At 37.1% G+C, this 17,124-nt stretch overlaps 1 protein-coding gene across 6 annotated transcripts in view; it reads right to left on the bottom strand.

Annotated features, from left to right (window-relative positions):
* SPIC (Spi-C transcription factor) overlaps positions 1-17,124 on the bottom strand; it is a 28,809-nt gene that overhangs the window by 8,814 nt on the left and 2,871 nt on the right. Inside the window, exons 1-4 of one of the 6 annotated variants that reach the window (XM_040544953.1) lie at positions 4,115-4,137; positions 2,013-2,047; positions 831-857; positions 123-216 (exon numbers count right to left, since the gene is read on the bottom strand). In XM_040544953.1, the coding sequence (XP_040400887.1) occupies positions 123-216; positions 831-833 (97 nt within the window). In that variant the 5' untranslated portion in view covers positions 834-857; positions 2,013-2,047; positions 4,115-4,137. Of the gene's footprint in view, positions 1-122; positions 234-830; positions 858-2,012; positions 2,048-2,312; positions 2,432-4,114; positions 4,138-17,124 lie in introns of those variants that run through there. The other 5 variants (XM_040544950.1, XM_040544952.1, XM_040544949.1 and 2 more) reach the window with 5 other exon arrangements.

Genomic DNA, 17,124 nt, shown 5'->3' on the forward strand with positions numbered 1-17,124 from the left:
TGTACCCCTGAGCTGTGCATTAATCCACCTCTGGGAAATTCCTCTCCCACCTACGTGTTTTAAGACATACTTTCCTGTAAAAGTATAAAGCTGTAGTGAAAGGGAATAATGGCCCCTTTTACCTTGTGAATACTGCATTTCTTTGTCAGATTGCTGCTGCAGTACTTCTAGTGCATCTTCAAAAGCCTGGCCCAGTATGTCTTGATCAGGAAAATTCTGCAAGAACATTTTTTCTGTCAAGAGTCAGAAAAGACCAGGCTTGTTCCTTCAACATTGACAGTTGGAAAATATAGTGATTATACGGAATACATATGTATCATGCCATCCTCCTGGAATATGTATTTTGCAGAAAATTAAGCATTACCAGAATCATTGCTGTTATAAGAAAGTTCTCACTCCTTTGTGTAGTCTCTTTGAGGTCAGTGGGAGAGCTCTCATGGGTAACATTACTCACTCGTGCAAATATTTCAAAGTTCACTTCCTTCATTTGCAGCAGAAGTTCACTTAAAGGGTGTTACTGTTATTGGACTGCTTTGTAGTATTTAGTACAGAGGTGTGTGTTACTTGTTTAATGTGATGAATGAAGCCAACACTATCATTCAGTAACATTGACATGAAAAAAAAATAGGAGTTGCTTACGTAGACATAATGCTATACTATGCCATTATAGGAATCAATGTAGATTTCCAGAAAACTGTATTGTCATTCTAGAAGTTCATAATTTCAGTAAAAGCTAAAAAAATCCCCCCAAAATCTGAGTTTGCCTAAAAGTTTTCTATAGGGTATGTGAAGCTCTCAGTAATGAAAGAATAGAGGCTCTGTAGACTTACCATTATTTAGATATCAAAGCTTCAATCCTGTTTAAAATAAACATTATTATTGTTATATATCTCAAAATAAATAATAATTACCTCAGCATAAATAAAATTAGCTAAATGAAATACCTCCATATTATTTCCATTGATGAAATTAAAGATAATAATACAGATAAAAGTAATCTACGTAGGAAGTGGCATTTTAAGGCAATTAAATTCTTGTAGCATTGTGTTTTTTATAATTCATACTATTTTTCATTAGTAATGTTTCCAACCTTTAACCTTGTAACTTTTAAATTATTATCCACACCATTGTATAAACATTTATAGATATTATGAAGTGAAAATGAGTTATTGCTGACATTCTGTTCTAGTTAGCTCAATTACTCCTTTCTTCCAAAAAATACTGACCAGAATTAAAATCAAGTGTTTAAATCCCTTTGTTTTTCAGACCTAGTAGAAACAAGCTTGCATTTTCCATAGCGCAGTTTAGCATCTGAATATATATGAAAATACACCCTCAGAGTAATTTTGAGTTCCAGGAGCAAATGTTGTTCTTTAATAAACAGTGACAATAGACAAATTTTCAGCAAGCTTAGCATGGAGTATACTTTTATATACAATATTACTCAGAAACAATTCCTTAGTAACTCTTCTTGGCATTGTCTATAATAATTTATTTATTTATTTATTTTACCTTGCATCTTTGTTCCTGTTCTCACTTACATTTTTATTTCAAAGTTGTAATAATAATAATAAATCAGTATTTTATTATTTGAAGATTTGATTATAGTCTATTGAAAAATACTGGGCATTTTGGTAGTAATTTTAGCAGACAAAATTTGTCTATGTGTGATGTTGTAAATGCAAAGAAGAGACAATGGTTGAATATAAACGAGAAATATTTTCAGCCAAGACTCACCTGAAATATTCTAACTGGCTAATTATGCCTTACATAGCATACAAATATCTTAAAGTACATTATAAAGTACTATCAACATTTATTAAAGTTTTTTTAAATCTTGATGACCAGGAATACCTGGTTGAAGGATATCAGCATGTGAAGTGAAATCTTGGTGATTCAGTCAATTGATCTTGCTGAAGTTGATGGGATTTCTCTCTTTGATTTCAGTGCAGCAAGTATTTCAACAAACTAATTTAATTATAAAACCGGAACAAACCAAATTAATACTTTACCTGCAATGCTGGCCCCAGATTCTTGGAATATAGAGCTGTATAAATTAAAGATATGAATCTCCTTAAATATCCTAGTATAGAGTTACTGTTTTCTCTAAAATGCATTTGTCTAACTCAAACTCCAAAATGACAAATGGTAACCTTGACAAAACATCAGCAGCTACCGATGTTGCCTTTCAAAGTCTGTAAAGACATCAGTATCAGCAAGACACAGTTGAATGTTCATACCATTTACACTGTTGAATTCATAGGGGAAAAAAAATATGTTACACCTTAAGTAAGTTTAATAAAAACACTTACCTAGAATTTCAGCTCCACACACAATAGAAGAAACTGTCTGGTTTCATAAATAAATGAAGGTCTGGGTTCCCACAGCAATGGGCTGGCAAAGGGGCTGCATTAAATAGCTGATTTTAAGGAAGTGTTTTGGCGAGGGATTTTTTTTAACAGTAAAGGTATAGTACAGTGCTAGCATGGCCCTTCACAAGAGCCCAGGACAAAGGAAGGGTGATTTATACTGAAAATAAAATAGAATTAATTATTTTAACTATTTAACCAAAACACGAAGATCCTAGGCAGTGGGAGAGATTCCTTTTGGCTGTGGAACATCCTAATGGATCAGTCATTGGTATGTTATGTATAGGGCAAAAACCTACATCCCTGGCCTGTCCCATACAGACTGCAGTGGATCTTTAAGTTTTAGCTGAACCTCCTGTTTAGCTCAGTGTAGGAAGTGGACAAAACTAGACCCCAAAATATGAGGTTGGGGGAATTTCATTAGTCTGTTTCACAGTTCAGGTTTGTAGCCCAGGCCCAGCTCTAAAGCATTTACTAAACCATTTAGTAAAGATCCAGTCAAGCTGTAGTTGCTGATTTGACACACACTTCCTGAGCAGCTACAAGCTGCTCATGCTACACATGATACATCCTCTGGGATGAGGACTCTCCATGTTTTTCAATACAAAACTTCTCACTGCTGGCATAATCTATCCTGTGGCATAGCTCTATGCAGCCAAGTATTTTGGAGGCACATTCTACAAACTTTCCTTAACATATGCCATGAAATTCCTGTAAAATAGTAATCATCTCTTACAACATTTGTCTATACTCCTTTAACCAAGAATCACAGTCAAGAACTGGCGTGTACCTGTCTATGAATGCTGAGTGGAAGTAATTTGAAGCCAGTGTTAGCATTAGCCATCATTTCCTTCTTTCAGATTCAAGCTGCCTTTTCAAAATTTACACCGCAAACTTTCAAAATATCTTTTTTGAGTGAAAAGCATTAATACACACATATGTCTTTCCAAAGTACAAATTCCACTTTGTAGTAATTCTCTGGTGTGATGTGGGTTTACAAAGAAAAATGAACCAGTAACAGTGCTCTTAAAATAACAAAATGTGACTCAGCACTGGATTTCAGGCCAAAATTTGGTTATGCAATAGCTCCCTCTCCATACACAGTCCAGTTTACTCTGTAACGTGGACAAACATAGATTGTATGGTTCAGTTCTGCAGTAGAAATATGTATCGGATTTAAAATTATGGATGAGCTTCAAGATCCCTTGTAAGTACCCCCCCAGGGATGGGTGTGGTGTGGTAATAAGCAATCCAACGATGCAACCTGACCTCCCTACCCCTACATCTCTGTGTGAAGTCAGGCAGTTTCTGCTCTGCCCTCCTACGTTCCCCACTCCTCCTGGCTGTGCAGGTGCAGGTCAGGAGGTCGGAGCTGCACCATGCTGCTCACAGCTGATTCCAGCTCACTCCACAATGGATCCACCATGTGCCAAAGCGGAGCCCATGGACCACATGCATGGCAACTCTATGAAAATACACTTGGGAAAGGGGAGAAAATGCCAAAGGGGAGGAAACAAAGAAGGGAGGGTACACCAGAGGGGACAATGAAGGAGCAAGAGGACAAGGAGAGAAGCTCCATGACCAAACAGGCACACCCCTGCAGGGACTGTGGCCCATAGAAGACCCATGCTGGAGCAGAGAAGATGAGTAAGAAGGAAGGAGCAGTGGAAGAAAAGAGTGATAAACAAGGAGAGGCAGAGATAAACCACTGCATCCTGTCCCCAAGCCCCCGCATCTTCCATTACCTCTCCAAAGGGCCCGAGCGTAGCCTGTGGCAGTAACAAGGCAGGAGGAGAGGTGTTTGGAGTGCAGCTGAGCCTGGGGAGGGGGGAGGAAGGCTGTTTTAAAGTTTGTCTTCTTTGCTTCCTAATACCCAAGTGAGTATTTAAATATTTACGTTACTGCCAGTAAATTAAGTTAAATTCCCCAAGTCAGTTTTGCCTGTGACAGTAATTGGTAAGTGATTTCCCTGCCTGTATTATGACCCATGAGTTTTCTTGCTCCTGTTCCTCTTATCTTCTCCCCTACTCTGCTGGTGTGAGCAGCTGTGTGGGTATGTGGCTGCTGGCCAGGGCCAACACATCCTAGTAGTAAAAGAGGGTGAAGGTCGGGAGATTAAAGCTAATGGTATTAACGTCATTACAATAATCATTCTTCCTAAATTAAGTTGCTCAGTTACAACATTCTTATTTCAAGTAAGAGGCTACAATGTAAGGAAGGTCAGCAAAAGTTTTGTTTTTAGAGGAAATGGGAAGGATAGCATAGCACAATCACATAGCATAAAAACAAGAGCAATCGCTGTCTCATAAGGTAGATTGAAACTCCTTAACCCACCAGTACATTGTGTCTTTGGCTTGTCACAAGCTCTGAGCGAGGGCTCAGTCCACCACCCTGGGAAGCCACTAGGAGTTCTTCAAATCATAGTACAGTCAAGACAGGCAGCATGTTGACCTCTACCAAGAAATCCTATTACAGTAGAAAGCCTGCTTTGATTTTTGCATTGGATGGGTAGATGGATTTCAGTCAAAAGCCTGAAAAAGAGAACATACTATTCAAATGTTAGTGTCTCAAACAATTGTTGTGTCTGATAGCAAAATTTTAATATCAGTTAGAAAGCACAGCATCAAGATTTTCTCCTTCTGCCATGCTTTCAAAATAAACTTTCAACAGTAGAGTGATTGTTTAAATTTCAGAAAGTTATGTCATGCTTGCTTGGCACTGAAAATTAGTTCGTAATAATGCTACAGAAGAAGAATTTTCACCTCTCTTTGAATAAAAGACAGATCTCTATCATATATTACAGCACTTGCTGGAAGGCTCTAGAAAGCATGAAGACTCTTTCATGAGGCATCGCTCAAACGTACAATAGAGACCAGTCTCCCTCTTTCCTAAAGAAATGTAAAACTCGACAAGTTTTCTCACCACGTATTTACAGCTTTCTCAGAATTGTTTGAATGTCATACAAGTTGTAAGTGCACAAATTTGAAAGACAGCCCACTCACAATTGAAGTCACTTAATAGAAAAAGACCCTCTGTTTTTAGAATTGATTCTGTCACGGGGAGTCATTTGCCCCATACATAACAGACTGACTACCAGCTGAACAGTCTTCAGAAGTTAGTTGGTGAATGTGACAGCCACAGAGAAATTCTGTCCTTGCATACTTGTTCTGGCCTTCAACAGATCCCTTTTCCATGCCTCTCCTGGCCTCGCATCTCTATAATAATCTTTGTCATGAATCCTCATGGCTGTAGGTTTTGTGTACATGGCTGCACACAACCACTTTCTCCCTGAAAGTGGAAGAGTTGAGAAATAGCATGCTTGTGCTCACCTCCTTAACCTAACTATATTGACCAGAAAAATTTCAAATCTCTGCCAGTATACTGGTTCTGGTCTACTCCATCCAAGGTTTGAAAGAAGCTGGGAAGTTTCTTGCAGCAAGGACACAGCCTTTTCTCTATGGAGCAGGAACAGGGATCAACAGAGGGAGAGATCTCCTCTTTCGCAGTGATCATCCAGTCATGACTGTTTGATAGTGAATTGGTCTGAAATAAGAATTAGTGGCCTCAGAAAATGCCTAAATTCACGTTCCCAGCCCCAGAATACAGTGAAACCTCTCCTGAAAACAGAAAAACAACAACAAAAAAAACCAACAATACCAAACTAAACAAACAAAACCCAGAAATGAGCACTGCTAATTACCAGCCTAATACTGTTTACCATAATTTTGGTCAGCTAATTAGTGTAGAATACAGAGGGGGAAAAATGAATGCCAACATAAAAACGAAAACCACAATTATGGCATCATATCATTTAAGCAAATCAGATAATGAAACTGTGTTTGAAGATCACATTTGTGCTGGTACATTTTATTCTATGTGTTTCAACAAACAAAATTTATTCAAATACCAGAAGATGAAAGAATATATCCTAAGTTCAAACTCTTCACTTGTCTTACAAATTGTTCTACAAATGGCAATGAAAATTTCTGCAATACAAAAAATAGACTGTTTTATTGTAATTGGTGGATTTAGAGTATCAGTTCCTTAGCTGGTGGAAATGGGTATAGAACCACCAGAGCCAAAAGATCACTTACGATTTCTATAAACAAAGGTTCTGTCTTGCAGCTGACACTGGTATTATTTTCAGTACAGTAAGGGGAAAGTTGCTGTGCCAGCACTAATGCTGCTGCACGTTCTTCCCTGACTTCCTGATTTGTTTTGTCTCTTTGGCTACTTTATAAAGCACTACAGTTGGTCAGGAAGAAAGAAGAGCTTTTTTTTCATTTTAATCCTTCTCAAAACTCTTACTTATTGGGCAACCTTTTTTTTTTTTTTTTTTTTTTTTTTTTTTGAGTTCTGTCCAAAAGATGTTTTAAAAATTGAATTTTAAACTAAAAATGAGAGATTATCTCAGTCCAACTCATTTCCTTACCTTTGAATATTTTATTGGGATTCCTCTCTCAGAATCATGTTTTTCATTTTAATATTGTTTTAAAATATTTTTCCTTAAAATGCTATAAATAACACTTTAATCTTTTCAGAGGAATTTAATTCTTTTCTGGAGTTTTTAGGTCTAAAAAAAATTGTCCTGTTATTTCTTAAGAAGATATTCTCTATTGTTAGGCTATTTCAGAATCACATATGAATATCATAATGTAAAGGATATAAATAGAAGCCCTCAAGTGTTTAAATCCTGATGTATTTCTGATTTGAGAACTTATCATTCAATCACAAAAGACATATTTACTTGGCATAATTGGCTAATTTTACACCTGTAACTTATTCTGTTTAGGTCAATCAAATAATTAGAGTCATAAAATTAGGTATTTGGATAAATTATTGCAGAGGTTAGATATAAAAATTTAATTATCTCTTCTGGGGCCTAAATAGAGAACTGTACCATGGAGATACGTGTGGACAGATAAGCTCTTCAATGGAAAACCCACATCTAAAACCTCCACTTTACAACTAGGCCCAATATATTGGTCCAGTTGTTCGTATCAGCAGGCCTTCTCAGGAAGCTTCTTCTTTGGCTCCATGTAACCAAAGGAAGTGACTTTCTGCTGGGAAATCCCATGAAGACAGAAGACCAAAAACCACAACAGAAGCACAAGGAACTAATAATGACAAGTACACTGAAGAACAAAATTAAAGATTTTAAAGTGACATATGAAACAATGACTTTGATTAATCTATAGTTATAATGAGTACTCCCTTAAATATTGGAATAGCTAAAACACCTACAAGGTAATAATACTGCAGTGTGAAGTGAGCAAAGCAGGAATCGAAATATGAGAGAACTTTACAAAAATAGCCATGGATAAAGGAAAGATTGTCATTAGCAGGTGAGCCTGATAAAGGGTAAAAGTGGAAACCTTAAAGACAAAGCATATAGAAAGAACATTACATTTTAATAACCTTCTTAATGGTGAAGCTGGGGAAACCAAACAAGAACTAGTCATTTTCCAGTTATCTGTGGAAGAAACATGCCTTCACATTCAAGTGGCATTCAGATCATTTGGGATTAATTCAATACTCCATTTCAACACTGTTCTCCCCAGATCATTAAGCTGAGATCTGACAAATGGTAAGAATAGGTGACTTTTTGACTCCAAAGAATAGATGGAAGAATTTTTGTCTATTTTGAAAAAGCTAAAAGGACAGGACAGAAATGTAATAACTACTATAGCATCTGCATCCATATCACAACTTTGAAACACTGCCTTTACACAGCCTTTACACTTTACGTAGTCACAGCACCAAGCCTGTCAGAGTTTAAGAAGCATTTGGACTGTGTTCTTAGTCATATGGTCTGAATTTTTGGGTAGACCTGTGTGGTGCCAGGAGTTGGACTCCATGATACTTATGGGTCCCTTCTAACTTGGGATATTCTGTGATTCTCTGATTCTATACACTGCTTACACTTACAGCCAGATCAATAAAAAGCAGACATTACAAGTTAGGCACTGAAATACATATGGTTTTGGTGCCTTGTCTCCAGTATGCAGTATGTTACTTTCCTTAGGCCCCCTCTGAAGCTTTTGGAGACAGTTTTGTAAGATCCAAACCAGCAGGCACAGCACCACACAGGAAATAAAAGCACTTTATCTAGCTAGTAAGAAACATTAGAGAAAACATGGCTGAAATCCCAGCCCCTTCCTTCCTTTTAAAACCCTGCTGGGGGATATGGCAGTGGTATACAAATCAAATGTGTTACAGACTGGCTGAATGTTTGCAGGAATGCCACAGACAATGGTTCCCTCCTCGGTTTCAGGAGCTCAACCTCACATTCCCCATCATTCAGGAGCATGCCCTAAGCAGTAGGCCTGCATGTTAGATCGCAGCTACAGCACTTCACCTTCAGGCTGGGACATCTAAGTTGGAGTCTCTGTTAGCCATTGAAGGGACTGTACCCAAATCTCTTATTTCCATAGCAAGCGTTCTCACCATTAAACCACAATGCTAAAACTAGGCAGCTCTCACCTGAAATGAAACATCTAAAATCGCTTGAGGTGAAAGGCCTGTTCGTTAGGACTAAGAGTGATCCAGAAGCAGCAGCCAGCCTGAGCCATGCAGGGGACCTCAGACAGAAGAACTATAGTGTCTGGATCCTGGGCAGTGTAAGGAAGAAGAAAGACACTGATCTTTTCAGACTGGGCCATTACGAGATACTAATAAAAGTCACACTGCTTCTTCAGTTTGGAAAGAAAAAAAAAAAAAAAAAAGGAGGTGGAATGACAAAAACCTATAGAATTAGTATTAACTTAGAGAATATGAATAAAGAATATGAATACAGTCCTTGTATCGGAAGGGGCAGTAAGGGACACCACAGGAGGCAGGTACCCAACCAGCAAAGGCTACAGTACTTCACTTAAAAATAGGTTAACGTAGAGATGTTAACTACAGGATGTTGCAGAAACTAAGAAATAATACCTTTTTAAAAAGAAACGAGCAAAATTTACTCAAGGCTATTAAATATAATCAAATACATATTATCAAATTCTTTAAGCCACAAGTCTCTGGGGAATGCCAGGATGTCTGCATGTACTGACCTTTGCAGCATTTTTCTGTTACATTCAGATATCTAATCATCTACTGAACCTGAAAAGCAAATGAGGTGTTGATACAATTAAATGCTTACAGAGTCAGGCAACTGCAGAACAGCGCTTTTTAGCTCAGTTGGGGTAACAGTACAAAACTATTTCCTAATGATAATACATCCAGGTAGAGCCTGGAAACAAGTCTGAGGTGGTGATGATTTGACAAAAGGAAATATTCTCAGAATAGATACATGCTTTCTAAGAAAACCTATATAAGTATGTAACAGTAAGGTTTCTGGCTGCAGTGCAAGAATTTGGGATTGTTGGTGGGACACATTTTGCAGTTCAAAAAAAGAGTAGCAAAATGTGTTCCACAAGCTGTGAGGTGGCAGAGACAACATCAGAGAACAAGGCTTAAGAAGAGAGAGAGGCTGCACTAGGTCAAACCAAAAGTCCACCTGGCTCAGTATCCTGTCTCTGTAGCTCATATTAGATGCCTAAGAAAAAGCATGAGAAGAGGAAAAGCATGGAGATCGAGCTTCCAGCAATCGACTGCACACAGAGCTCCTTGTGGCTAACGTATTTGCTTCCATGAGTTTCTTATTTTAACATTCATTAAAAAAAAAAAAAAAGGCAGAATAGTCACTGATAGTTATTATATATGCCTCAGGTTGACCTTGAAGTACCTGTACCTAAGTTTTGAATGCAACGACAGCTTTGTACAAATCAAAACAGAGTATTTGTAACAAAATAAGGACAGAGATTTAAAGAAAGATGTGTCAGTAAGGAAAAAAAGGTCCTAGAAAGTCTGTGGCAGATGAAATAAATAAATAAATAAATAAATAAATAAATAAATAAAAAGACCTATAGCAGACCTACACAGAAGCAGACAGTATAAATGTAATGTCATCTTAACGTTATTAGTGGACAAGACACATACGAGGTTCAAGCAGAGACCACTTAAGCATTTCTTGAGGTGCCACATCTGTTGTTGCTGTACAAGAGGAAAAATCAACATATATTATTAAGCAAGCTCTAAAGTATATTTAAATCCTCTGGAAACTACCAGCCTTAGCAAAATACACCTATAACAGAAAGCAGTAGAAGAGAATCAGCCTGGGATTACCAAGTCTGTAGTGCAAGAGAATAGAAATAATCATTGTCATATTAATGAAAATACCATTTTTTTTTATTATAAGTATACATTTTTATTTGTTATAAGAGTACAAGCTGATCTTTATCTTAAAATAAATTAAACACTGTTGAGGATACTAGTATGAAGCCTACAAAATGTATTTATTTCCCTTGTAACTTCGAAATAGGCAGAAAAAGTATGGAGACTATATAAAAGCAATACATTTCAATTTAAATAAGAGAAAAACATTTTTAAGAAATCTGAGTTTTCTGCATTATTCAAATTTTCATAGCAAGTGTGCAAATTAATCAGAAGGTCAAGAACCAGAAATAAAAACTGTATGTTGACACTCATCTCCTGAAAACTTAAAAGAGAAATCAGTTTGGGCTTTCAACCAAAAGATGAAATGCTTCATAAGAACTCTCCTCCAGATATTTTTGCTGCAGGTTACTTTTATCTTAAATAATTAAAAATAAGATAACCTGATAGCCTGGCCCAAATTGTGCAATGTGCAACAGGAAGGCCAAGAGCCACTCACAGGCAGATGCACCACGAAGTGAATGTGCCAATATTTTCAATATTAGGCTTTTACAATGTGGGATCACATTTCGACGTCTTTCTCATGTGAATTAGTACTATACTCTATGACCGGTTCCACAAAGTTAAGAAAATGTGTGTATATATGTGTGTGTATATGTATGTGTGTATATATATATATTATATATATATATATATATGTTATATATAAAAAAACATCAGAAGCATAGCAGTTTGAGCCTCTGACAAAATGGCCTTTTTCCACCAGGAAGGTGGACATCTATTTCCTACATAGGGCTGAGAAGAAAAAAATAAAGTAGTAGAGACTTGAAAACCATTAATCTGAAAGAAAGGAAGGTGTATGGTTAAGAGGAAGATATTTTTAAATAGTTAAGAGAGGTAATCTATTGATAGAGTTCCGTTGGAGACATGAAAACACATCTGTCCTTACAGTCAAAAGTACTGAATAAAAGTAATTAAAACACAAGAACTATTTAAAGCTATTATTGGTATTATAATTGTCACATTGCCAAAAAAAAAATCCCAGCACATTCTGTTTCTATTGAAGGGGTAGAATGAAGTCAGATTTCTGCCAGAATTCTAGATAAGAGAAACTCATTTTAAGGAACTGCAGGGTGGTAAAGGAAACTCTTCAAAAATAGGTTTCCTCTCATTACTATGCTCTGAAAATGACCATAAAAACAAGCTGTCCAAATAATGGGTTTTTATGCTTTGATGATACAAACATTTGTATGGGCATAAAATGCTATGACTAGCAAATAAATGCTTCCTATATTACCAGGGAAGCGTTGAAGAAGCACTTAGGCCTTGGGGGTTTTTACAATCTGATGTTAAAGAAAACGTGTACCTTGAAGGTAGGGTAGGAGGCATTCTGGTAATATTGTTTCTTGTCTTGGAACCTTTTTCTGAATGGGAATTTCTGAAACAGTGGTTTATGGGTTTACATTTCAAATGAAACTGTCTTTTTGTCATGGCTTCTACTTGGCCACACTCTTTTCAGTTTCTTTTGGGGTAAAAGAAGTAGTAAAATCCAACAACTAACTTGTCTGAGAGGTGGGTCTATTTTATTTATTTTTTTCTTTTCTATGTTCCATTGTGTAAAGGGTTAGAAAAATGAAATATAAGGGGAAAAGAGATCAGGTAAAATAAAAAATTAGGAATGGCTTGATAGCTACATCCACTCAACACCCAAAAAGAAGCCCAAAGATCCAAATAAATATTTTAAAATCAAATTTCTTTGTGAGAGACCTACAATAGAAGGCAAAATGCCTGTTGAATTATCATTGAATTCAACAAAGAACCAAGAATCTTGGTGGCTGCGCCACACCTTAGCCTCACATGTATGCTGTAAATGTCTTCCACGGAATTCCCCCGGCCCACACAGGGATACGCCATACAATACAATCTCAGCAAGTCTAGCTCAGTTAAGTTTTCTAGGATGTATATGATAGGTACAAAAGAAACATCAAAAAGCTTGAAGCAGATTGAGAAATGGAATTGTGGCTTTACAAATTAAGGCTTCTGGTTGCCTCCCGTGAAATTGTTATTAGGCTGTTGGGAGGCTAACTACTGAGCTCAGTCATATACAAGAACCCAGAATAAAGACAGGAGAGGTTTAATTAGAAGTTACTTCTTTAAAGACCACTTCATAGATTTTATGAGCTAGGGATCCAGCTCTAGAAAATATTCAGATGTAATTTTAAACTCATGTCTAATTAGAAGTACATTTTGCCTTAAAACTAAGTATGTGCTTAACACATCCAAAAGTTGAGCTCCAGATTACTACATATTAAGAGGTAATCCCTTGTATTTTATTAGATCCCCCAAATGATGTCAGACATCTTGAAAGAATAAATACATATAAAATCCCAGAGAAGGCAGCTCGCAAGTCACATTTTTAACACGATGCAGCAAGGAAAACCAAGAAACACTGTGCCACATGACTCTTCAAATCAAATAGTATTTTTGACCCGTGACTTTGAGAAATTACTTTTGTCATTTCGAGCCAAGCTGTTAACATTATTTTTGCAAAATATATGTTGGAGTCTTGAGTAACTTTCAGAGTCAGGGAATATATAGCCTATTCAGTTAAATCAAGCACAACAGAAAGATTACATATTTCATATGCACAGCCTGAGAGATCAAGTTTTACTGCATCCCATGTCAGGCAGTTACAACAACATAAGAGATGATCTCTAATTCTTTTCTGTGCTCTTTCAAATCAGCTTTTTCTTCTCCCATCACCTGGACAGCACTGCAACTTCATGGGACAAGTAGCTGTTTGACTGGAATACAGGCTGTGCTGAAGGAAGGATGGGCTCATCTAGGAGGAAGCTGTACCAGCTACACAGGATGCCAGGGGCTGTACAAGAGGTAAATTGTGACTGGTAATTAGAAAAGCAGAAGATGCTGGGAGATAAGACTGGGAGCTAGAGGTCCCAGGAGATGGTAGGTGATTGCACAGACACTGGCCCTGAACTCCAGTGAGCTCACTGGAGTGATGGGGAGAGGTGCCAGAAAGAGATTTCACTGTGACTTGGGAAGAGAGTCTTGGAACAAATTCAGCAAGAAGACTTAAGGAAGAGAATTTGAACCAATTTTGTGGGGCCTGGATTAAGAGAGTAGGACTGGGAGTGAGAAGTCTGAGCCAAAAAGCCTTAGGTTGAGGGGTGCAAGAAGACTAGGAGCCAAAGACAGGGGCCGGGGAAGACTTGTATGTAAAAGATAAGGGCAGGAGGTGTCGAGCTAGAGGAATGGAGGAGGAAGGGCAAACGTCCTTTTCCCAATCCCATACAGCGGAGCCCAAGATTTCATCACGGCTCTGCAGAAGCACTATCCCAAGAGAGAAAAGGCCAAAATCAAAACATAATCATGTCCCTTCCCTCTTCCCTGGGTGCATATTTGAACATTTTCCTTTCAAGGACGCTAATTTTTTCTGTGCATGGCATAAATAATAAATCTTACTCTAACGCTGAACTGGGTAAACAAGACTGTCATCTGTAGAAATGCTGCTGCATCTGTTGCAGAAGTTATAAATTCTCTAGTGATTAAGGAAGAGAGAGGATGCTCTCAAAGTTAAAGCAGCTGAATGCTGCCCTGGAGAAGTGGGTTCTGACCCTGTCTTTACCACAGAGTTCCCAAATGATGCTAGGCAAGTCCCTTTGAACAAACTTTCACAGGTGGTCACTAGCTGTGTGTTCCTCATTTTCTGGATGTCTGACTTGAGACCTCAGTACAGATTTGCAGAAATGCTGAGTAGTACCAGCTGCAACTGTTGTCACTGAGCACCAGCCAAGCCCGTAAACTACCCACAAATGCTGAACTCTCTAAAACAAGAGTTCTTAGGTATCTCATATCAAATAAAAAAAATGAGTATTCCCTAATTTAATCTCTTTGTGCCTTTGTTTCACATGTATAAAGCAGGGACAATAAAATTATCTTCACAACTCAAAGCTCTTATGAACATAAATGTCTATGCTTATGCAGCATTTATGTGCTGTAATGGGAGGAGCATAAAAAAGTCCATAAAGAGGTTAGCAACGGTCTCTTGAAAACAACATATGACAGCACGTAGCAAGCTATGCATGGGGATGCAATTAGTAATGAAATCCCACTGGTTAGTCAGTCATTAAATGAGCACTAATCCATGCATGCACGGCAAAGGTCTTGTAGCAGGAACAGTTGGTGATGATGTCCAGATACTATCTTAACACATGTATATAGGGAGGGCAAATTAAAACTGTACCACTCAACCAAATTTTGCCATATTGTAACTAACTTTTGAGTACTTGATTTGTAATCACATTATCCTTTCAAAGTAGTTTCAAAACTGTATGCATAGACAAGAGGGTTGTGTTTTACCAGTTTCCTACTTTAGACTATACTCTTATTTTCCTTTTTAAAGACTGATGGATTCTTAAAAGGCCTCTCATTCAGTCCTATTTGCCAACAGTTAAGTATTAAATATTACTGACAATAAATACCACAAGTTGCCTTTTGAAGAGGTTTTTCTTTGCTATTTCAAGGTACAAAGTCTGATCAAAAATTTTTTCTTTGTGAAGATGACACTGACCAGTAATAACTTTGAACCAAATTTCAAAGTGAAAGGAACCAAAAGAAAGGAAAATAAGCTGAAGAAAATGTCATCAACCCTATGATCAATAACCTATAAGTACAGAATTCTTATGAGAATGCTAGAAAATAATTGTAAATCTGCTTTTAGAAGACTTATTTGACTCAGCATAATGTTTATTATAAATAAGTTCCTCTTTATTTTTTAATAGAACATGAAACTTGCTAACATACAGTAGCACCATTCTCACAGAAAAAAAGCAATAATTCCACATCCTACATTTCAGCAGACATACCAGCTTTATTTTAAAACTTTTGAAGAAGTGTATGCATTTATTACACAAAAATACATTGAAAGTATTTTTATACAGAAATTAGAAGGCATTGCATGGGTAGATAGCCCAATAAATAGTTTGATACAGACAGAGCTGTGTGGCAAGAAGGAGAACAAGGCCAAAGCAATTAAGCTGATAAACATCCTTTGTTCTATGTCAATGTAGAAGATTTGCCTTGCACAGATCAACAGCAGATAATCTCAATTAGTCAGTGTATCTTGCCAGTTGGAATGAGTACCTGGCCAAAACACCTCTCTTTTGCGTCATTTGACCAAAGAATTGAAGATGAAGGAGTCTTTGAAATTATATTTTTGTCTATACCAGTAGTGAACTGTATTATAGAGCATATTGCCTTTGATCTTAATGGAAGTACTCTTTGGCTGTATGTCCTGTATCTGATTAATATGTCTGAATACATTCTCATTTCACAACTGTAGTTACAATTAAACGCATAAATATTCTGTGTAATTTAGGCCTCCCTTTACCAAGCATCTATTTTAGCTGGGATTCTAGATAGCTGTTAAAGACTGTATGAATAGGTTAGTTTTATACCTTATTATACTACTGCAAGAAGCTCTGGAAAGCACACAATGTTTTTTTTTTTTTTTTTTTTTTTTTTTTTTTGATGAGGTCTTTTGGTCCTTATGTTTATCCCCTGCCACCATAAGTAGCTTCTACTGATCTCTGAATCATTTCCCTGTGACATTCCAGGTGCTGCGTGACACACCACATGAATAACTGAATTTAGCTGATGAGCACACAGAGGAGTAAATGAACCCATAGAGGAAGAAGGCACAGGAAAACTTCAGAAAGTTGGCACTGAAGTAAAGAAGCTTCAGCTGAAAGTAGGGTATAGCAATTGCAAAATAAAGCCACACATTTCTTATTCCTTACAAAGGTAGTTTTTTGTTGTGGTGGTGGTTTTTTGTTTGGTTGGTTTTTATTTTTGTTTTAGATTCGCTTGTAAATTTCATTTCAAATTTGTAGCTGACTGCTATTTTTAAAGGCTTTGAAAAATAGACATCCTTCTTCTGAATTCTATTGGTCCCTTCCATAGTTTTAATGATCCTGCTTTTTCCTGGGTGTCTTCAGAGGGTACATGCCTTAAGTTTGTTGGAAAGTGCTAAAGAAGAGCTTTCTGGGCTCAAGGAACCTGCTGATTATGCTGTGGACTTTTCTGAACTGGATATCTAAAAAACGAGGTGCATGTGACTGTGAGGGAATAGACTTGCTGATCTAAGTGATCCCTTCTGTCCTGTGCTCCAAACTGGTTTGATGAACACGTACCATGATTATTATCATAAAAATACCAAAAATATAAACAAAAAATAGCAAGGTTTTTGTTTGCTTGTTTGTTTTGAGCTAGTATGTTCAGATTTTTAATTTGTATGTGCTACACATTGTCATAAACACATCTCTTCTTGTCATAAACACATCTCTTCTTACCACTCATGGAGACATCAGAGGTTAAGTCCTTATCAATGAAATTTCATATTTTGTCTAACACATTTTGAAGCACCGTACAATCAGGCCAGCTTTCGCATTGTTGCTGACTACAATACAAAATGAAAACTGACATGGGCTTCAGTAATTGTTCTGGTTCCTGACAAATTGAA

The sequence above is a fragment of the Cygnus olor genome, chromosome 1 (assembly GCF_009769625.2).
Source record: "Cygnus olor isolate bCygOlo1 chromosome 1, bCygOlo1.pri.v2, whole genome shotgun sequence".
In the NCBI taxonomy this organism is placed as follows: Eukaryota; Metazoa; Chordata; class Aves; order Anseriformes; family Anatidae; genus Cygnus; species Cygnus olor.